The 22970-nt window shown below is 55.8% G+C and overlaps 1 protein-coding gene across 1 annotated transcript; it reads left to right on the top strand.

Annotated features, from left to right (window-relative positions):
• The first annotated feature begins 363 nt into the window (after positions 1-363).
• LOC131094416 (Fc receptor-like protein 4) lies at positions 364-14985 on the top strand. Its single transcript, XM_058042011.1, has 13 exons — positions 364-394; positions 820-840; positions 930-1160; positions 1399-1415; positions 7196-7436; positions 9009-9278; positions 9367-9669; positions 9757-9834; positions 10201-10222; positions 10313-10392; positions 10476-10559; positions 13994-14248; positions 14846-14985. Exons 1-13 carry the CDS (start codon positions 364-366, stop codon positions 14983-14985), a joined length of 1773 nt encoding a protein of 590 aa, XP_057897994.1.
• Positions 14986-22970: the final 7985 nt, after the last annotated feature.

A 22970-nucleotide genomic window follows, 5' to 3' on the forward strand; every position in this document is an offset into this window, starting at 1 on the left:
CACTCCCATTCACATAGGCCCCCCCATCCCCAATGATTCCCCCTCTTTGGGACCCCCGTTCCCACAGACCCCATCCCTGGGTCCCCAAACCCACCAATCCCTCTGCTCCTGGGAACCCCATGTCCCACCTTGTCCCTACCCACCCTTGTCCCCAGGTTGTTCCCACCCATCCCACAGCCTGTCCCCATGGCCACATCCCCATGATCCTGTGCTTGAGGCCACCCTGCCCCCACCAAGGTCCACCAACAAGTGAGGACAAGATCTGACCTCGCTTCCTTCCCCTTTGGCCAAAGAGCCACCACCCAGGGGACAGCCACGCCCAGCGGCGAGCGACAGCCAGTCCACACAGCTCGGGACACTGGGATGGCGAGGAAGGTGGCGCTGCTCCTGTGGAGTGAGTGCCCTGGGCACCGGCTTGACGCCCTCGGGATGGGGAGGGGGCACAGGGGGGGTTGTGGAGTCCCCTGAGGTCCCACGTGCCAGCAGAGAGAGAGCATGAGGTGACTGGAGCCATGGGGTGGCTGTGGAGACAGGAGAAGGGGGACTGGAATGTGGAGACAAAAATGTCGGGGCAAGGATTTGGGGAGGCATCAGGGGGCTAGTAGGGTGACCTTTGGCAGCATGGGGTGGCCATGGCGTCCCCAGTTCAGGGGTGTCCACAGTGTGACCCAGTGTTCTGCCTGAGCAAGGGATGGCTGCAGTGTCCCTTTCCCTAAGGGGTCTATGTCACACAAGGGCACTTTGGGAACATCCCTGACACCCCATGCCCCTGTGCCTCTGCCCCTGTCTGCACTGAGCCCTGTCCCTTCTTTCTTCCAGCCCAGACCCTCAGCCTCGCTGGTGAGTCCTCGGGGGATGCCATGGCCCCACCCTGCTCTCCTCAGCCCTGCACTGGCCCTGGTAGTCTGGTGTCCTCCTGTCACCCACAGGTGCCCAGACCACCCAGCTCGTTGTGGATCCCCCCTGGAGGCTGGCAGTGCTGTGGGACCGGGTGACACTGACCTGCCAGGGCTCGGGGACTGCCAGTGCTACCACCTGGTACAAGGATGGGTGGCGCCGATGGCAGCAGGGACAGGATCACCTCATTGTCACCGAGAGAGGAACCTACACGTGTGAAAGACCTGGCACCAAGTTCAGCCCCTCCGTGAGTGTCTTAAAGGGTAAGGTTGTTTGGCTGTCCCCCGCCTGGCACCCACAGGGACCTCGAGGGCTCCTGGTGGTGGGCTCCACTCCATGGGTCACCTCCTGGTGTGACCACAGCCCATCCCCTGCTCTGGGGACATCCCAGAGCATCCCAGTGTGGGGGAACCCCATGTTGGAATTGGGCACCCCTGGTGCACTGGGTGTGACCAGGGGTCCCGGTGCCATCGGGTGTGACAGGACCTCTCTGTCCCCCAGACTGGCTGGTGCTGCAGGTGCCGGCGGGGGCACTGCTGGAGGGGGACACAGTGACACTGCGGTGCCGGGGGCTGGCAGGACAGCACAGTTGCCTCAGTGTCCTTCTACCGTGATGGGAAGAAACTGGAGGGGGTCCGTGATGAGCCTGAGCTGTCCCTGTCCCCTCTGCAACTGAGCCACAACAGCCGCTAGTGATGTGAGGGCTGGGTGGGGTCCTGGCAGTCATGGTCAGCAGCAGTGACAGTGACAGTGCACGGTGAGCATCCCCACTGCTGGAACTCTAATCTCCTGACACCCCCAAAACCACTTCCCCACAGACTCAGAGCCACAGTCCTCACCTCACCTCTCCTTCCCTGAGCTCTTCCCTGTGCCGGTGCTGGAGGGTCCCCCTGAGCCCACCAATGGGTCCCCCCTGACTCTCAGCTGCCTCAGCACCCCCAGGCCCATGCAGCCCCGAGCCCCCCTCCTGCACGTGTTCTACCGGGACGGGCAGGTGGTGGGGGGTCCACAGGGTCCCTGCAGCTGCTGGTGCCTACTGTGGGGGTCTCCCACTCAGGGAATTACAGCTGCCAGGTGCGCTCTGAGGGGGGGCTGTGCAGAAGAGCAGTGCCCGGCTCCTCGTCACAGTGCCCAGTGAGTGCAGGGATGGGCATGGGGACCCCCAGAGACCCCTCAGGTCCCCTTCCTGGGGACCTCTGTGACCCCCAGACACCTTTCTTGGGTTCCTCCACCTCTGCCCTGAGTCCCCACACCCCTCTGTGGTGTGGCCCATCCCCAACATTATCCATCACACCCATCCCCCCTTCTCCCTATTCCCACACACCGGCTGCCAGCCCCTCCCTGTGCCCTCAGCCCTGTCTGTGTCCCCACAGTGCCCGTGGTCGTTGCCACCATCACCCTCAGTCCCCTGTCACACCAGGTGCGTGCAGGTGACAACGTGACCCTGCACTGCTCGGTGCAGGTGGGCTCAGCCCCTGTCACCTTCACCTGACTGCACAATGGGCAGGAGGTCGCCCAGGGTCCCCTCCTGGAGCTCAGGGCCATCGATGTGGGACATTCGGGCACCTCTTAGTGCGTGGCCACCAACCAGCTGGGACAGGATGGGCACCGCGTGTTCCGGGCACTCAGCCCAGAGGTGGCACTGGAGATGACACCTGGCTCACCCTGGGTCACAGGTGGGGTCACATGGTGTCGCCAGGTGGTTCAGGACCCCTAGGGTTCAGCGTGACCCTGACACCGTGTCCCCTCTGTCCCCAGGAGTGGCTGTGAATGTCGGCAGGACCCTCCTTTTCCTGCTCCTGCTCCTGGCTGTCATCGGGGACTGTGACTGGTGGCACTGCTGGGGTGGGTGACAGGGGGGTGTGATGGGGGTCCTGGAGTAAGGGGGAGGCACCAGAGTGAGGGCAGAGATCAGGGATCCATTGGGAATCAGGACTGCTGTGGGGATTTGGGTGTCCCATTGGTGGTTGGAGATGCTGAGGTCCCAGGAAGGTTCAGGGGCCCCGGGGTTCCCACAGTCACCCCCTCCCTTTTTCCTTGAAGCTGCTCGGAAGCCACAGGACAGGTGAGTGGGTATCTTGGGCTGGGACATCCCTTTTTCCCTCCCCAGACACCACCCAGACCCCCCCCTCCCCCCCAGGACTCCCCCGGAGGAGGGGACAGTGCTCAACACCCTCATCATGGGCACCGAGTGGGCAGAGGGTGAGTGCAGGGGGGGACAGGGACACGTCATCCACAAGTGTCACCCCCATCCAGGTCCCCATAACCAGTGTCACTTTCAGGACTCCCACGGGTGTCTCTCACCCCTGCCCCACCTCAAGATCCACAAGTGACCAATGCGGAGCTGTTGGGACCCCATGAGGGACAGCGGGACCCCTGTGACTACGATGACGTGCTGTGACACTGGGGGCACTGGGGGGCACTGGGGGCATTGATTCCCTTCAGGGGTCCCTTCTTCCTCTTCACAGCTCCCCATGGGGCTCCTCATTCCCCCTGCCAGTGCTGGGGAAGTGCACACACATTTTTCTCTCTTATTGTACCCAAAATAATGGTTTTTGATTAAACTGTGTGAGAAACAGGACTCACTCTTTAAAATTTGTAAATGTTTAATAATGGATAAAAATGACAGCAAACAGCATGCTGGGTGGTTGGCAACTGCCAGAGGCACACAGTTAACTAAAACAATTCTCCTTATGTACCTTTTCATTTGTATTTGGTAAATACATACTCAGGAGGGTTATATATATTCAAACATTCTTTCCAATTTACATATTCTGGGAATTTTTTGCTGGATTTGACCCTTGATTCATTTTCATAAAATACATGCCATACTTCAGATTAAATTTATATATTTTATGTCCTCACAAGGCCCCCCTGTTCTGTGGTTTGACAGTTCTTGATAACTGAATGGTCAGTGGTAAATTCGTCTTCGCATTCTCTCTTTTGATGTTTATTTACTTGCTACATTTCAATGTGTTCCTATCATACAGATAAGATACTCCACCAGTACATTATATGAACATTTCACAATGTGCTATTTCACGTAATTATCTGAGTTATTCTCATAATTGTCACTTAGTTACACAAATAAGGCATTAGCTACTTCTGCAATAATTAATGTTGTAATACACAGCACATTGTCTCTATCTTGATATTTTATGAGTGTCTAAACTATAATATATTTATCATGCTATAAATATATATTCTACACAGGGATTAGGTTAAAAAGGCTGACAAACTGTGGTCTATCAAAAGCAGTTAAAAAGTGATTACAAACTGTATCATATCAAAATAATTTGCAATAACCAATATAGTAGTGAAAGCCAATGACTACGCTGTCATTCACAACAGGGGGAAGGTGTACTGAGGAGTTTATTTGACTTCTCCTTATCCTGCTCTGATTTTGTCAGCAATAAATTCAACTCATATCTCTAATTCCGAGGCAGTTTTTCCCATTACAGTATTTGATGAGTGATCTCTCCTGGTCCTTGTCTCAACCCAGGAACCCTTTGCTCAATTTTCTCTCCCATCCAGGTGTGGAGGGCAGTGAGAGAGCGGCTGTGGTGGGTGCGGGGCATCCAGCCACTGTCCATGCACGGCAAGGCAGGGAGGAGGAGGAGGGTCCAGGTCAGGCTGTTGAGCAGATTGGTGTGGGATTTGCAGTAATGCTGGAGCTCTCTCAGTCCCTTGGGCACAGGGACAAAATTATATATTGCTGCATTTCCAGACTGGTTTCCCCACAGCTGCCCCTGCAGGGTGGGTTTCTAGCCTGCCCTGCTCTGAATACCATTAAAGGCCCTCACAGAGCCACTGCTTGGGCTCCCATCAGGGTTTCTACTTCTTGCAGAGCTGAGGAAACCACAGGCAGGCCTTTTTCCTCCAAAGAATTCTTACATCTGCAGCAGCCCTAGAGCTGCCAGAATCAAAGCCAAGGGGGCAGGGGGACCCTCAGGTGCTGGCTGCCACCTGGGGCTGGCCAGAGCAGGGCTGGGCAATGGCCATCCCTGTGCAGTGGGGCTGGGCCATGGCTGGGCCCCACCCTTGGATGGCCACTGGCTTCAAGGCGCAGGAGTTTGGGAGCTCCTTCCTGGCCAGGGCTCCATTCCCCAGCTGCTCTTGCCGGCTCAGATCCTGCAGGGGACGAGCAAGAATGGAGAAGTCTGGAGCCCCCCGGAGCTGCCATGCTCCAGGACAGGACCCTCTTGTCCAGCATGTGTCCCCCCTGGGACAGGATCCCCCCAGGACAGGAGACCCCTGGATGTGCTCCCCAGGAAAGACCCTTCCCCCTCCAACATGTGACACTCAGCACAAACGGCCTCTTTCTTCTGCTGCAGGAAAATGAAAATGTTGGGGAGGCACAGCCAGATACCCTCACCCCTCACAGCCTCCCCAACCCTCCCTGCAAACGCCTCAGTCTTGCTTGCCCCACCCTGGGATTCCCCCAACCCATTCTCTGCTCGGGGCCTGCTCAGGATCATCAAGCCACATACTCAGGGGGTTGTGAAATTGAGGGATAAAATTATGGAAATGGAAATGAAGAGAGGGCAGAGTCACTGGGCGTGTGGGGACACCGACCCAGTGTCCCTCGGAATCTGTCTGAGGCAACCCCCAGGCCTCCGGCACCTTGTGGGGGATGAGCTGGCTCTGGGTCACCCCAAAATCTGAAGCACCCCATAAAGCAGCTGAGACCCACGGGCTCACCCAGCCACTGCCCATCCCTGGCACCCTCATTCCCCTGGAAAACCATGGGACCCCCATCCCTTATGTCCCACCCTCTCTGCAACCCCCATCTCAGTACTGACATTGCCCAGGATCTCCATGGTCAAGCGCCCCATTCCCGAGGAACCCCCTCCTGTTAATTCCAACCCCTGAATTCTCCCTTCCCCCAGGACCTTGGTTCTCTCCAGGACCATGGCCTAAACCATGACAGACCCCCATTCCCAGGGACACCATTCCCCTGGGATCCCTCGTTCCCATGGACACCCAGCCCTGGCTCCTCAAACCCTCTGAGCCCCCCAGTCCTGCAAACACCATGTCCCACCATGTCATCCCCAGCCTTGTCCCCATCCTGTCCCCACCCTACCCACAGCCTGTCCCCAGCTTGTGGCCACCCTGCCCCCACCAAGGGCTACCTACACGTGGGGACAAAATGTGACCTCGCTTCCTTCCACTGGATTCAAAGAGAAGCCAGCCAGGGGAGCGGTGGCCACAGCAATGAGTGACAGCCAGTGCACATGGCTGGGGACACTGGGATGGCCGGGAAGGTGACGCTGCTCCTGTGGGGTGAGTGCCCCAGGCACAGACCTGACACCCTGGGGATGGGGAGGGCAGGGGGCACAGGGGGGCTGCAGGGTCCCCTGAGGCCCCCAATGCCAGCAGAGCCAGAGCATGAGGTGACCGGAGCCATGGGGTGGCCGAGGGGATGGGAACAAGGGACAGGAATGTAGGGACAAAAATGTTGGGGCAAGGATTTGCAGAGGCATCATGGGCCTGGTGGGGGTGACCTGTGCCAGCATGGGGTGACCATGGCGTCCCCAGTTCAGGGGTGTCCACAGTGTGACCCAGTGTCCTGCCTGAGCAAGGAGTGCCTGCAGTGTCTCTGTCCCCAAGGGGTCTATGTCACACAAGGGCACTTTGGGGACAGCCCCCATCCCCCATACCCCATGTGGTGCTTTCCCCAATGGTGCCACCCCCATCCAGCCCTGTCCCTTCTCCCTTCCAGCCCAGACCCTCGGCCTCACTGGTGAGTCCTCGGGGGATGTCATGGCCCCATCCCGCTGTCCCCAGCCCCACACTGGCCTTGGCAGGCTGGTGTCCTCTGTCACCCACAGGTGCCCAGACCACCCAGCTCCTGGTGGAGCCTCCCTGGAGGCCGGCAGTGCTGTGGGACCGGGTGACATTGACCTGCCAGAGCTCGGGGACCGCCTGTGCCACCACCTGGTACAAGGACAGGCAGTGCTGGTGGCAGGAGGGACAGCACCGCCTCAGTGTCACTGAGAGAGGAACCTACACGTGTGACAGACTGAGAACCGGGCTCAGCCTCCCTGTGACAGTCTTAGATGATGAGGGGGATCTTTAAAGATCAGCATGGCCCCTGAGAGGACAGGGTGGGCTCCGCTTCATGAGTGGCCTCACATCCCTCGTGTGGCAAGGGCCTGTGCCCTGCACACAGGGACATCCCAGTGCACCCCAGAGCACCCAGAGCACCCGGATGTCCCCAGTGCTATTGGCACCCACCTCAGCCCGGTCTCATCAGTGAGATGTGACCTTCCTCTCCCAGAGCCCACTGGTGCTGCAGGTGCCAGCACAGGCACTGCTAGAGGGGCACACCTTGACACTGCGCTGCCGCTGCCGGCAGGACAACCATCTCACCAGGGTGCAGTTTTACCGAGAAGAGAAGGATCTTGGGAGGTCCCTAAAGGGGACCACACTGTCCCTTTCACCTCTGCAGCTGCACCACAGTGGCCGCTACAGATGTGAGGGCTTGGTGGGGTCCTGGCAGTCACGGCTAGCAGCACCAGTGACAGTGAAAGTGCACAGTGAGCACCCCTGTGGCTGAAACTCCAATATCTTGACAATCCCAAAGCCACTTCCCAGCAGACTCAGAGTCACAGTCCTCACCTCCCCTCACCTTCCCAGAGCTCTTCACTCTTCCAGGTGCTGGTGCTGGAGGGTCCCCCCGAGCTCACTGTAGGTTCCCCCCTGACTCTGAGCTGCCTCAGCACCCCCAGCCCCCTGCGGCCCCGAGCCCCTCTCCTGCACGTGTTCTACCAGGACAGGCAGGTGGTGGGGGACCCACAGGGTCCCCGCAGCTGCTGGTGCCCACCATGGGTGTGTCCCAACTGGGGAATTATGTCTGTGAGGTGCAGTGTTGGGGCGGGGGCCGTGTGGAAGAGCAGCACCCGGCTCCGTGTCACGGTGCACAGTGAGTGAGGGGATGGGCACGGGGAGCCCCCACAGATGCCTCAGGTCCCCCACCCTGCCTGGAACCCCCCAGCCCTCCCTGACGCCTGCTCTGGGCCACCCAACCTTTCCCAGATCACTCCCTGGCTTCCAATATCCTTTCTCAGGTCCCTCCCTGGGACCTCCAGCCCCTACATGGGTACTCCCATCCTTCTCTGACACCTTTGCCATCTCCTGCAATCCTTGCTGCAGGTCCCTCCCAAGGTCCCCCTATTCCTGGCTCATGTTTCCCTCCATCCCTCATTGGGTCCCTGTGGGAACTCAGCACATTCCTGATGTGCAGAGTTACCGAGACAACCCTTGGGGGATTCGGAGGTCCTGGAACATTGCCAGAAGTGTTTGGTGGTTAGACTTGGATCCTGCACAGGAAACAACACCTGTATGAGGATGGGAGGATCACACGGGGATAAATGGTGAAGGGATAGATTAGTTATAATGTGAAAACACAAGTTTTAGAATCCCCATACAGGGGGGTTCTAGGAGACAAAATGGAGGAATTAGGGCGTGTCCTGTCCTTCTTTTTCTTCTTCTTGTCATCCATCTTCGGTGGTGATAGTGGCACTTTGAGATTGGTTCTTACTGAATGTGCACTTGTCAATAAGGGTGAAAGGTATTGGGGAGAAAAAGCAAATATCTGACACGTAGTTTTTTGTATAAAGATAAGTGACCGCCCCAAGGGCAGTCAGTGTGCTCATGGCTGGCTTGCTGTGCGGATCTCTGTCGGGCCGGGAGAAAATATTGTAGACAAGAATTAATAAACAACACTGAAGAACAGAAAAAATTCAAGACTCATTTCGTCCTTTGGAGCGCAGGCAGCCCCAAGGCCATGCCGAGCCTTTCCAGGCCATTAGAACAGTCGAGAACAGGGCAGGTCCCCTCACCCCTCCCTGGGTCCCGTCACCCCGCTCTGCAGTCTCCACACATTCCCCAGGTGACACCACCCCCTCCCTGGGTCCCTGTACCCTTCCTGGTGTTGCTCATCTTCCTCTCCAGGTGTTCCCTCCCTGACCCCCCATCATCCCTCGATGTTCCTTTCTAACCCTCCCTCCCCCAATCTCTGCACACCCTCTCCTTCACTAGAGTTCTCCTGCCCCTCCCTGACACCCCCCGGGTCTCTCACTGTCCCCTGGTGTCCCCCTCTCCCAGAGGGGTCCCGCCCTCGGGGGTGTCCCTGTCAGCACAGCCCCCAAGGGTACAGGTGGCACTGGGGGACCGACTAATGCTGAGCTGTGCGGTGGCCATGGGGACAGGTCCCCTGTCCTTCTCCTGGCACCGGGAGGGCTCAGGGGCACTGTCGGGCACTGGCCCCTGCCTGGTGTTGCACCACGTTGGGGACAATGACAGCGGCCAGTACCGGTGCCGGGTAAGCGATGGGGACAGCGTGGCCGAGAGTGTCCTCCTGAATGTCACTGTCCTCCGTGAGCGGGACCCTCGATCTGGGCATGACCCCACCCATGGCACCCCCATCCACCTCGCCATGTGCCAGCCGCGTCTCTGTCCCTGCAGTGCCCGTGGCCAATGCCACCATCATGCTCGGTCCCCTGTTACACCAGGAGCGCACAGGTGACAACGTGACCCTGCATTGCTCGGTGCAGGTGGGCTCAGCCCCTGTCACCTTCACCTGGCTGCACAATGGGCAGGAGGTCGCCCAGGGTCCCCTCCTGGAGCTCAGGGCCATCAATGTGGGACATTCGGGCACCTCTCAGTGCATGGCCACCAACCAGCTGGGACAGGACGGGCACCGCGTGTTCTGGGCACTGAGCCCAGAGCTGTCCCTGGAGGTGACACCTGGCTCACCCTGGGTCACAGGTGAGGTGACATAGGTGGGGTCACCAGGGAGTGCAGGACCCCTGGGGTGATAGGTGACCCTGATGTGACCCCCTCTGTTTCTTGCAGTGGCCACAGGGGTCGGTGGGGCCCTTTTGTTCCTGCTCCTGCGTGTCAGTGTGACCTGGCACCTGTGGCACAGTGTGGGTGGGTGACAATGGGGGGATCCTCTACAGGGAGCTGTAGAGGCCCACACAATTGGAGAAACCATAGGGAAATATCCACAGCACCACAATTGTGACTTTGGCTAGGGGTCCTGTAGGGTTTTGGGAGGTGCTGGATGGTCCTGCAGGGATGTTGGGGATTCTTTCCAAGGCCCTGGGGTATTTTGGGGGAGTCTCTGTCCCTCCTGGGATTTGGGTTCTTGAGTGTGAGTTGTTTGGGGACACTGGGGAGGCTCATGGATTCTGGCGAGCTTCAGGGATACTTGGAGGTCTTGAAGGGGTTCAGGAATCCTGAGAGGGGTCAGGGCCCTGGGACCCCACAGTCAGTCCTCCCCTGCTTCCATTGCAGCCGCCAGGAAGAAGCAGGAAAGGTGAGTAGGGGGCTCAACCCACACTCTCCCCTTTTATCCCAACCCCCAAGACCTCCCATCCCCTCCCCCACAACCCCTTTGTTCCCTCAGGGCCCCTCCAGATCTCCTGGCCCCCCTAGAGGAGGGGGAGGTGCTGTACACCCACGTCGTGGTCACCAAGAGGGCAGGGGGTGAGTACGGGGGACACACACAGAGGGACACCTCACCCACGAGTGTCACCCCACCCACATCCCACAGCCCGTGTCTCTCGCAGCGTCCTCCTTTGCCACCAGCGTCCAGGATCCCCAGGTGACCTACGTGAAGCTGCGGGGACCCCAGGGGCAACTGCAGGAACTCGGTGACATCTACAGGAATGTGCTGTGACACTGGGGGGCACTGGGGGTCCCCACCCATGGACACCCACTTGTATGTGTGCTGCCACTAAAACTGCCCCTCTGCCTCCCTGTGGGGGCACAAAGATCCCAAAGGGCTGAGAGAAGAACAATTTCCTGAAACAGCAATGAGAGAGAATAAAACCAACATCAACAGCAACAAGGTTCAGAGTCCTAAGGGTCACACAAGGAAAGATTTCCAGGGAAAGCGCCCAAAAAGGAACAAACCCCGAACACTCCCCCCAGCACGTTACCTCCACCAGAGGAACCTGGCAGGGCCCTGGACCTTCCTTGCTCTGATGGCCAAAGCAGCCTTCAGGAGGCTCTGGATTCTCTTGTCCCCGGTCACAAACCCCTCCTCTGTCATGTTCCCCACACGAGGATGTCACAAAGGTCCTGTGGGGGTTCCAGAGCCTGCCCTTTTGCCAGGGCAGTTGGGTTCAGGCCATGAGCTACGGTGGGGTGTCAGAGACAGGAAGTTTCATGTCTGGAGACATTTTGGAACACCTGTGTGTGGCAGGGGTGGGTCAGGCCTTGCTTTTGGTGAGACAGGGCCCCATCTGTCCATCAGTCTGTCAGCCGTGGCACACCGGGGACAGTGTGACGCTTTGACAAAGCCAGCTCCTGAGTGGTCGGGGGACCAGAAGTGCCATCTGAGGAGAGGGCCCTTGGTGTCCCAACTGGCTTAAAAGGCAGAGCATGAGGTGGCCAAATCCCTGGAACCCAGGAGGTGGTAACTCATTTAAATGAGGAATATCTGCCAAGGAAAGTGAGAATGTTCCTGGAATGGAAAGAAGACCCATCTCTAAACTTCTTTTAATTTCCAAGATTATGGGGATACCAGGTCAAAGTGTTGGAGAATGAATAACAGCTTTTTACTGGGAAATTTATAAACCAGAACAGAACAAACAACAGAAACCCAGAACTTTCCCTCCCGCTCAGGGCTGTTGGTTTTTGCAGCAGTTATAACCGTGGCCATCAGGGGGCGCTGCAGGGAGCACTCCCGGCCAGCAGGGGGCGCTGCAGGGAGTACTCCCGGCCAGCAGGGGGCGCCCTGGTCCAACTCCATCCCCTCAGGTGCCATGGCGGCTTCGGACGGGAGGGAGGAGGGGAAATCGCTCCTTTTGCAAACTCACGGGCACCAATCGCTCCCGGCACCACCACCGGCAGCGGGCAGAAGCCGCCAAGGCAGCAGGTTGGATCCCAGGTCCCACTGGCAGCGTAGCAGTGTCCCAGGGCCAGGCACATGCCCTGCGCAACACCAGTGACCGCTCTCCCTGATCCTGAATGGAAGGAAGGCAGCGCCTGACCCCAGGCAGGTCTTGGGTCCATAGCAGCCCCTCTGGTGGCTTTACACCGCAATTCCTGCCAACCCTCAGCCTTTCACTCAGGTGAGGAGGGTAGTGTGATAAATAGGTATGATTCATGCTGATAAAAATTGGAACAGTAATTGATATCGATACAGTAAAGATGGAGCAGCTTTGGGGACACCTGGAATCCACACAGAGTTACTCCCCAGAGCCCCACCATGGCCGGGGGCAGAGCCCCTGCTTGGTATTTCCACACTTTTCCCTCTTATCTGGCAGACACCTCGCAAACCCAAACATTCTTTCCATGAGGTTCCAGAAGGCTGCAGGCTTTCTTCAAGAAGGAGGGTCCAGGTCAGGATGTTGAGCAGAATGTTGCGGGTTGTGCGGTAGTTTTGTGGTTCTCTCGGTCCCTTACAAAGAGGAACAAATGATCAATTGCTACATTTCTGAACTCGTTCCCTCTCAGCTGCCCCTGAAGGTGGGGTTTCCAGCCAGCCCTGTTCTGAAAAGCACCAAAGGCTCTCGCAGAGTAACTGCTTGGGTTCCCTTTGGGGTCTGTGCTTCTTGCAGGGCTGAGCAAACTAGAGGCCGGCCTTTTTCCCCCACAGAATTCTCACCTCTGCAGCAGCTCTACAGAGCCAGAGCCCCTCAGAATTTGTCTAGGGTGACCCTCAGGCCTCCAGCACCTTGTGGGGGCTGGGCTGGGCCCTGGGTCACCCAAATATCTGAGGCACCCAGGGAAAAATCTGGAACCTGTGGGCCCATCCAGCCACTGCCCATCCCTGGCACCTCCATTCCCCTAGAATTCAAATCATGGGTACCCCATTTCTTATGTCTCCCCCTCTCTGGAACCTGTATCCCAGTACTCACATTCCCCAGGATCTACATGGCCCAGGACCCCTCATTCCCAAGGAACCCTCTCCAGTTCATTCCATCCCTAACATTCCCTTCCCACAGGACCATGATTTTCACAGGACCCCCATTCCCACAGGATCCCCCATTCCCCCAGCATCCCCATCCCATGACTCCAAATGCCTGGAACTCATGTTCCTCTGGCACTCCCATCCCTGAATCCCCTCAGCCGTGGGGACCCCCATTCCCAGTGACTTCCCCTCCTCAGCACCCTCATTCCCACGGGCCCCGTCCCTGGGATCCCCCATTCCCCTGGACAGCCAGCCCCACATCCCCCCCTGAGCCCCTCACTTCTGGGAACCTCATGTCCCACTGTGTCCCACCCAGCCTTGTCCCCACCATGCCCACAGCCTGTTCCCAGCTTGTGGCCACTCTGCCTCCACCAGGTGCCACGTACACATGAGGATGAGACCTGACCTCGCTTCCTTTCCTTTCTTTTGCCAAAGAGCCACCACCCAGGGGACAGCCACCCCTGGCAGTGAGTGACAGCCAGTCCACATGGCTGGGGACACCGGGATGGCCGGAAAGGTGGCGCTGCTCCTGTGGGGTGTGTGCCCTGGGCATGGGCCTGACATCCCGGGGATGGGGAGAGGAGGGGCAAAAGGGGGCTGTGGGGTTCCCTGAGGTCCCCAAAGCCAGCAGGGCATGGAGCCAAGTGTGACCAGAGTTGTGGGGTAGCTTTTGGGACAGAAACAGAAGACAGGTATGAGGGGACAGGGGGATGAAGATGGGGGGGGGACAAGGATGTGGCAGAAGGAACCTTGGGGCTGGGACAGCTGTGGGGACCAGGACAGGAACACAGGAATCCAGGGACAGGGACAAGGGGACAAACACCATGTGGATGGGCCATGGGGACAGGTGCCATCGGAAATGGACCATGGGCACAAGGCCATGGGGATGGGGCTGTGGGGCTGGCAGGGGTGACAGCGTCTCCATGCCTGAGCAAGGGTTGGCTGTGTCCCTGTCCTCAAGACATCTGTGCCACACCATTGCCCCCAGTGAGACCTTTCGGGAACAGCCCCACACTCCATGCCCCCGTGCTACTGTTCCTGCAGTGGCACCCTCACCCAACCTTGTCCCTTCTCCCTTCCAGCCCAGACCCTTGGCCTCGCTGGTGAGTCCTCAGGGGATGCCATGGCCCCACCCCGCTGTCCCCAGCTCCCTGGTGGCCCTGGTAGGCTGCTGTCCCCAGTCACCCACCGGTGCCCTGACCACCCAGATCCTGGTGGAGCCCTCCTGGACACCACTGGTGCTGTGGGACCAGGTGACACTGACCTGCCAGGGCTCGGGGACCTCCGATGCCACCACCTGGTACAAGGACAGGCGGCACTTGTGGCAGGAGAGACAGGAACGCTTCACTGTCACCGAGAGTGGCACCTACTGGTGTGACAGACCCGGCACCGGACGCAGCCCCCTCGTGATAGTCTTACAACGTAAGGGGGGTTTGGGTGCCAACGTAAGCCTGGCACCCACGGGGACTCTGAGGGCTCTGGGTGGGCTCCGCTCCATGGGTCACTTCCTGTGTGACCAGAGCCTGTCCCCTGCTCTGGGGACATCCCAGAGGATTCCAGAGGGGAGGAAACCGTGTGGTAACTGGGGACCCCTGGTGCCCTGGGTGTGACACAATGGGGGGTCCTGGTGCCATCAGGTGTGACAGGTCCCCACTGTCCCCCAGCCTGGCTGGTGCTGCAGGTGCCGGGGCGTGTGCTGCTGGAGGGGACACGGTGACACTGCACTACCGGGGCTCCTGGAATAGAACAGTCACCTCAGCATCCTTCTACCGAAAGGGGAAGGAACTGGGGAGGCTCCGCTATGGCACCGAGCTGTCCCTGCCCCCTCTGCAGCTGAAACACAGCAGCAGCTACAGCTGCGAGGGCCGGATGAAATTCGGCACATCAGAGAAGTTGTTGTGATCAGTGCCAGTGACAGTGATAGTGCACGGTGAGCACTCCACAGCCCCAACCCCGACACCCCCACAGCCCCTCCCCAGGGATTCAGGCTCACAAGTCCCCCTCCCCTCTCCTTCCCAGAGCTCTTCTCGGTGCCAGTGCTGAAGGGTCCCCCCGAGCTCACCGTGGGGTCCCCCCTGGCAGTCAGCTGCCTCAGGACCCCCAGCCCCCTGCGGCCCCGAGCCCCGCTCCTGCACGTGTTCTGCTGGGAAGGCAGGTAGTGGGGGGCCTGCAGGGGTCCCCGCAGCTGCTGGTGATTGCCGGGGGGGTCTCCCACTCAGGTAATTACAGCTGTGAAGTGCAATCCGAGGGTGGGGCCGTGTGAAAGAGCAGTGCCCAGCTCCGTGTTACGGAGCAGTGAGTGTGGGGATGGGCACGGGGAACCCCCACAGATGCCTCAGGTCCCCTACACTACCTGGCACCCTGCAGCCCTCCCTCACACCTGCTCTGGGGTACCCAACTGTCGCAGACATTTTTCCACAGAAATCCTTTCTTTCGGATTTCTGCGTCTCCTGGAGGCCAGAGGCCCCCGAAGAGAAGGTAAACAATTATTATCAGCTGCTGTGGAATGCAACAGGGACACCTTGATTGGTTCATTTCCTATGTTTATAATTAAGGGCCAATCACCAGTACAAGCTAGGGGACTGAGTCCCTGGACACAGCTTTGTTTGGGATTCTTTTCTATCTATTCTTAGCTTAGCTAGCAGCTTTGCAAACCTCTCTCTATGTTCTATTTAGTATAGTCATAATGTATTATATATATATTATCTTAATAAATCAAGCCTTCTGATCAAGAAATAAGATTCACCGCCTCTCTCTCACCAGCAGCGCCCACACAGGTCACTGTAATATCTGGTGACCCCTCGTGTAAGAGCAAAAATTAATCTAATAAGACCAGAGGAGCAAAAATTGCTGCACTGGGTAAAAATCCTGCATGTGTAGCATTTGAGGGTTGCTTTGAAGTGACCACAGAAGTGGATTCAAGCCAGGAGCTGAAGAACGGAAGATACTGATATGGACAGAGTTCACAGCCAAGGCTGACCACAACAGAACTTTCTTCTGGAAAATCATCAGGAAACATGGTAGACAAGAACAGCACACCTGCAGAGCTGGCCAGAGAAAGCTGGACTCTTTCAAAAGGTACTGTTCACTTTTCTATCCCTGATGAACCAGCCCTTCGTAGCTTGTGGCTGTTCGTATGGCAGACCCATGCCTTTCCAGAAGAGATTCAATTCTCCCCTTCAGAGGAGAAATTGATAGCCCTCTGGAAATATTGGTGCAGAGAAGACGGTTTCTTTTTGTCAGAAACAGATATCTATGAATTCTTTCGATGGGCAAAGCTTTTTGGGTTCTTTGCTGATGTCTTATATGCTTTAGATGCTTTTGTCTGGGAGTGCATGGACTCGATTATCCAGCGCGTCTTCAGTAAGGGACGCGTGTTGCCTTCCATCTACCCAGCATTTATAAAGCTTTTCCCAGTTCTGAAACGCAAAGCAGCTTGTTTTCAATGGATTTCTAACTGTTATGGCCAAGCTCCGTTTCCACCACCCTTGGCAGAAGACCCGGTGGGTGATGGCTTTGGGTTTTTTTCCCCCCCTGCTTCGCGGCGGGGGGGGCTGAAACTTCGCGGCCCGAAGAAGTTTTTTTACTCTTGCTCCGGAGCATGCTCAGATGGAGTCTTCTCCTTCCCCCCCTTCTCTCTCTCCGGGGGGATGGGAGTGGCCGCTCAAGCCAGCGCTGGCCTCTCAGACTCCGCCTTCAGACATGGGGGCGGCACCGGTCTCTGAGGTTTCGTCCATGCCCCTGCCAGAGCCATCACTCCAGGAGATCCCGTCTCCCCCTCTCCAGGAGGTCCCGCCCGCGGTTTCACTGGCCTCCCGGCCCCCGCCAGCGCCTGTGTCGGAGAAGGCAGAAGAGACAGCACCTTTGGCGATTGACCTGTTGCTAAGCAACAGCGACGCTCCGCCGCTCCTCCCGACTCCATTGCTGCCCGTGCCGTGCCTGCCGCCGCTTTCAGAGCCAAGGGACACAGCAACAGCGTGTTCCCGCGCGTCCCCGCCGCCTCCGCAGCGGACCCCAGAGTCAGCAGCAGAAAACGGCGTTGAACCTGCGGGACCCTCGGAGCAGCCCCCGGCGGATCCCCCGATCAGAGTGGTTCCCTCCCCACTTCCGGCTCCCTGCCCGCTGCTTCCACCGGACGTCCCAGCAGTCGCTCCGGCGGGGGGTCTCTCCTTCCGTGGAGCGGGGGCTGCCCGCCAACTCACTGTTGTGGCAGTCCAGCTGCCTGTTTTTAAGATCAGCATTCTCGGCGGTTTTGGGGGTGGTTTTTCGGGGATTGTCCCATGGAGGCCGCCGCCTCTCTTGTGCCCTAGTGGCATGGGGGGGAAGGTGCATCCCAAGAGTTCTGCCTCTGATCCCCAGCCCGGAAGGGAAGGGGATGATGCCACGGGGCGGATGAGAGACAAACCCGATGCATTGCAGAGGGAGAGGGCACAGTTGGAGGAGACCATAGCTGGTTTGCTGTGGGAAACAAACATCTCCAGACCCCAGATGGGATTGCTGGGGAAGGCTTCTATTTCCCTGCTGCTGGCATGCCTCAGTGGTTTAGGGGAAAGGAAGTGTCTCACTACCCATGCTGCCATTGTGCTCGCAGCAGGGTTCAGGCCTGTGGATATGCAGAGCCTTCCTTATGAGTTTTGCCTGGGCCATTGGGCTCAGGAGGTTCCTGGGCCAGGGCCATCACTTGGCCTCCTTATGTTTTTGAGGATTCTGGTTTGTACTACCGGTCTGGGTCCCCCTGTGTGAGCCAGTTTTGGGGTTCCTGGTCCAGCATGGGCCAGGGCCCCCAGGGCCTTTCCTTCTCTGGCACTGCTCTGCCTGGCTGCTGCTCTTTTGCTTTTCGATCAAAAAAAAAAAAAAAAAAATTTAAAAATTAAGTAAAAAAGATTGAAAATACTGGGCAGCAGCTCTGAAGCGCTGAAGCACTGAAAGCACTGAAGGGCCAGAAAAGGACAGTGTAAAAATTGTTCAAATTGTTTTAAATTGTTTAAAATTTTGTTATGCTGTTTCAGGACAAAAAGGACTCTAAGGACTCTCAGATGTCCAAAAGAAACAACTTCAGCAGATGGACTGTTCCTGAAATTCAGCTGCATGGACTCAAATTCTCCTTACATTGTATTTTGCATTTTTCTTATATTATAGCATTGTTTTAGTGAATTGTTAGTATTCTATATTCTATAGGTGAAGAAATTTCCTGTTCATTCCACATCAGCATTTTCTTTTATTTTATACAATTTAGAAAGGTGAGATGTCGCAGACATTTCTCCACAGAAATCCTTTCATTTGGATTTCTGCGTCTTCGGAAGGCCAGAGGCCTCCGAAAGAAGGTAAACAATTATTATCAGCTGCTGTGGAATGCAAGAGGGACACCTTGATTCGTTCATTTCCTATGTTTATAATTAAGGGCGAATCACCAGTGCAAGCTAGGGGACTGAGTCCCTGGACACAACTTTGTTTGGGATTCTTTTCTACCTAATCTTAGCTTAGCTAGCAGCGCTGCAAACCTCTCTCTATATTCTAACAGTAAAGTCATAATGTATTATATATAATATTTAATAAATCAAGCCTACTGATCAAGAAACAAGATTCACCGTCTCTCTCTCACCAGCCGCGCCCACTCAGGCCTGATAATACAGGGCTTCCTGGTTTAAAAAACCACAACTTTAGCCCTAACTGGAGGCTTCTAAATCAGTCTTCGTTTCGGGATGGTCCCAAGGAAAAAGCTCTGGACACAGCCAAGTTGTGGCACATTTGCTTTCCCCTTGGGATGCCTTTGGCAGCTGCAGTGCCCCTGGAACTCAGGGCTTCCTGTTTGAAAAAATCCTATCCCTAGGCTGAACCCTAACCCTAACCCTAGGCAGATAAATCAGCCTAGGTATAGGGATGTTCCCAAGGCAAAAAGCGCTGGAGGGAGCATGTTGAGGCAATTTTTGGCTGCCCTTGAGAAGCCTTTTGCAGCTGCACTGGGTCTGGAGGTCAGGGTTTCCTGATTTAAAAACCCTATCCATTGGCGTGACCATAGCTGCAACTGGAGGCAAGTAAATCAGCCTAGGGTCCATGATGGTCCCAAGGAAAAAGCGCTGGAGGCAGGCATGTTGTGGCACTTTTGCCCTCCTCTTGGGTAGTCCCTCGCAGCTGCTGTGTTCTTGGACCTCAGGGCATTCTGGTTAAAAAAACCCTAACCCTAGGCGTAACTATTACCCTAACCCTAGGAAGAAAATCAGCCTATGGTTCGGGATGGTCTCATGGAAAAAGCAGCAGAGGCAGCCAAGTTGTGTCACTTTGCACTCCCCGTGGGATGCCTTGAACTGCTGCAGTGTGCCTGGAGCACAGGGCTTCCTGGTTTTCAAAGTCCTAGGCCTAAGCCTAACACTTACCATGGGAATGTAAATCAGCCTGGTGTTAGGCTCCTACCCAATGAAGAAGCCGTGAAAGCAGCCAGGTTGTGGCACTTTAGTACTCACTTTTGGATGCCTTTCACAGCTCCAGTGTGCCTGGAGGTCTGGGCTTCCTGATTCTAAAAATCATAGCCCTAGGACTAACCCCAACTTTAAGACGAGAAAGGCAAATCAGCCAGGGATTAGGGATGTTCCCAAGAAAAAAGCTGGGGAGACAGGCATGTTTTGGTACTTTTGCGCTCTTCTTGGGTAGTCCTTCGCAGCTGCTGTGTTCTTGGAACTCAGGGCTTTCTGGTTAAAAAACCCTAACCCTAGGTGTAACTCTTACCCTAACCCTACGAAGAAAATCTGCCTATGGTTCGGGATGGTCTCATGGAAATAGCAGCAGAGGCAGCCAAGTTGTGTCACTTTTGCACTCCCTTTGGGATGCCTTGAACAGCTGCAGTGTGCCTGGAGCACAGGGCTTCCTGGTTTTCAAAGTCCTAAGCCTAAGCCTAACAGCAACCCTAGGAAGGTAAATCAGCCGGGTATTAGGGTTCTTCCTAAGGAAAAAGCCGTGAAAGCAGCCATGTTGTGGCACTTTTGCACTCCCTTTTGGATGCCTTTCACAGCTCCAGTGTGCCTGGAGGTCTGGGCTTCCTGGTTTTAAAAATCCTAGCCGTAGGCCTAACCCCAACACTAGGACGAGAAAGGCAAATCAGCCTGGGATTAGGGATATTCCCAAGGAAAAAACTGTGGAGGCAGGCATGTTGTGGTACTTTTGCGCTCTTCTTGGGTAGTCCTTCGCAGCTGCTGTGTTCTTGGAACTCGGCTTTCTGGTTAAAAGAACCCTAACCCTAGGCGTAACTCTTATACTAACCCTAGGAAGAAAATCAGCCTATGGTTCAGGAGGGTCTCATGGAAATAGCAGCAGAGGCAACAAAATTGTGCCACTTTTGCACTCCTCTTGGGTTGCCTTGAACAGGTGCAGTGTGCCTGGAGCACAGGGCTTCCTAGTTTTAAAAATCCTAGCCATAGGCCTAAGCCTAACAGTAACCCTACAAAGGTAAATCAGCCAGTTATTAGAGTTCTTCCTAAGGAAAAAGCCGTGAAAGCAGCCATGTTGTGGCACTTCTGCGCTCCCTTTGGGATGCCTTTGGCAGCTGCAGTAAGCCTGGAACTCGGGGTTTCCTGGCTAAAAAAATCCTAGCCCAAGCAGTAACTCTAACCATAACCTGAGGAAGGAAAATCAGCCAATGGTTAAGGATGGTCTCATGAGAATAGCTGCAGAGGCAGCCAAGATGTGTCACTTTTGCGGCCCCCTTGGGTTGCCTTGAACAGCTGCAGTGTGCCTGGAGCACAGGACTTCCTAGTTTTAAAAATCTTAGCCCTAGGCCTAAGCCTAACAGTAACCCTAGGAAGGTAAATCAGCCGGGTGTTAGAGTTCTTCCTAAGGAAAAAGCCGTGAAAGCAGCCATGTTGTGGCACTTCTGCGCTCCCTTTGGGATGCCTTTGGCAGCTGCAGTAAGCCTGGAACTCAGGGTTTCCTGGCTAAAAAATCCTAGCCCAAGCAGTAACTCTAACCATAACCCTAGGAAGGAAAATCAGCCAATGGTTAAGGATGGTCTCATGAGAATAGCTGCAGAGGCAGCCAAGATGTGTCACTTTTGCGGCCCCCTTGGGTTGCCTTGAACAGCTGCAGTGTGCCTGGAGCACAGGACTTCCTAGTTTTAAAAATCTTAGCCCTAGGCGTAAGCCTAACAGTAACCCTAGGAAGGTAAATCAGCCGGGTGTTAGAGTTCTTCCTAAGGAAAAAGCCGTGAAAGCAGCCATGTTGTGGCACTTCTGCGCTCCCTTTGGGATGCCTTTGGCAGCTGCAGTAAGCCTGGAACTCAGGGTTTCCTGGCTAAAAAATCCTAGCCCTAGGAGTAACTCTAACCATAACCCTAGGAAGGTAAATCGGCCTATGGTTCGGGATGGTCTCATGAGAATAGCAGCAGAGGAAGCCAAGTTTTGTCACTTTTGCGGCCCTCTTGCTTTGCCATGAACAGCTGCAGTGTGCCTGGAGCACAGGGCTTCCTTGTTTTAAAAACCCTAGCCCTAGGCCTAAGCCTAACACCCTGGCTAAGGTAATTCAGCGTGGTGTTAGGCTTCTACCCAAGGAAGAAGCCGTGAAAGCAGCCATGTTGTGGCACTTTTGTACCCATTTTCAGAGCTCCAGTGTGCCTGGAGGTCTGGCTTCCTGATTTTAAAAATCCTAGCCCTAGGCTGAACCCCAACCCTAAGACGAGAAAGGCAAATCAGCCAGGAATTAGGGATGTCGCCAAGGAAAAAGCTTTGGAGGCAGGCATGTTGGTGTACTTCTGCGCTCTTCTTGGGTAGTCTTTCGCAGCTGCTGTGTGATTGGAACTCAGGGCTTTCTGGTTAAAATCCGTAACCCTATGCGTAACTCTAACATTAATCCTAGGAAGAAAATCAGCCTATTGTTCGGGATGGTCTCATGGAAATAGCAGCAGAGGCAGCCAAGTTGTGTCACTTTTGCACTCCCCTTGGGATGCCTTGAACAGCTGCAGTGTGCCTGGAGCACAGGGCTTCCTGCTTTTCAAAGTCCTAAGCCTAAGCCTAACAGTAACCCTAGGAAGGTAAATCAGCCGGGTATTAGGGTTCTTCCTAAGGCAAAAGCCGTGAAAGCAGCCATGTTGTGGCACTTCTGCGCTCCCTTTGGGATGCCTTTGACAGCTGCAGTAAGGCTGGAACTCAGGGCTTCCTGGTTAAAAAATCCTAGCCCAAGGCTGAACCCTAACCCTAACCCTAGGCAGATAAATCAGCCTAGGTATAGGGATGGTGCCAAGGAAAAAGCTGTGAAAGCTGCCGTGTTGTTGCACTTTTGTACTCCCCTTGGGATGCCTTTGGCAGCTGCCGTGTGCCTGGAGCTCAGAGCTTGCTGGTTTAAAAAGCTCTACACCTAGGCGTAACCCTAACCCTAACCCTAACACTGGGCATTAAAATCAGCCTGGGTTTAGGAATTATCCCAAGGAAAAAGCTGTGGAGACAGCCATGTTGTGGCACTTTTGCGCTCCCCTTGGGATGCCTTTCACAGCTGCAGTGTGCTTGGAGCACAGGGCTTCCTGGTTTAAAAAACCACAACTTTAGCCCTAACTGGAGGCTTCTAAATCAGCCTTCGTTTCGGGATGGTCCCAAGGAAAAAGCTCTGGACACAGCCAAGTTGTGGCACATTTGCTTTCCCCTTGGGATGCCTTTGGCAGCTGCAGTGCCCCTGGAACTCAGGGCTTCCTGTTTGAAAAAATCCTATCCCTAGGCTGAACCCTAACCCTAACCCTAGGCAGATAAATCAGCCTAGGTATAGGGATGTTCCCAAGGCAAAAAGCGCTGGAGGGAGCATGTTGAGGCAATTTTTGGCTGCCCTTGAGAAGCCTTTCGCAGCTGCACTGGGTCTGGAGCTCAGGGTTTCCTGATTTAAAAACCCTATCCCTTGGCGTGACCATAGCTGCAACTGGAGGCAAGTAAATCAGCCTAGGGTCCATGATGGTCCCAAGGAAAAAGCGCTGGAGGCAGGCATGTTGTGGCACTTTTGCGCTCCTCTTGGGTAGTCCTTCGCAGCTGCTCTGTACATGGACCTCAGGGCTTTCTGGTTTAAAAGACCCTATCCCTAGGCGCAACTCTAACCCTAACCCTAGGAAGGAAAATCAGCCTGTGGTTCAGGATGGTCTCATGGAAATAGCAGCAGAGGCAGCCAAGTTGTGTCACTT

The sequence above is a fragment of the Melospiza georgiana genome, chromosome 29, assembly GCF_028018845.1.
Source record: "Melospiza georgiana isolate bMelGeo1 chromosome 29, bMelGeo1.pri, whole genome shotgun sequence".
NCBI lineage: Eukaryota > Metazoa > Chordata > Aves > Passeriformes > Passerellidae > Melospiza > Melospiza georgiana.

What these genes read in the sequence shown, in the direction of transcription:
- LOC131094416 (XM_058042011.1), top strand. Translation starts at nt 364, where the DNA reads ATGGCGAGGAAGGTGGCGCTGCTCCTGTGGA. An exon ending in GCACCTGTGGCACAGTGTGG is followed by an intron (nt 9,835 to 10,200) that starts GTGGGTGACAAT and finishes CTTCCATTGCAG; the next exon opens with CCGCCAGGAAGAAGCAGGAA. An exon ending in GCCAGGAAGAAGCAGGAAAG is followed by an intron (nt 10,223 to 10,312) that starts GTGAGTAGGGGG and finishes TTGTTCCCTCAG; the next exon opens with GGCCCCTCCAGATCTCCTGG.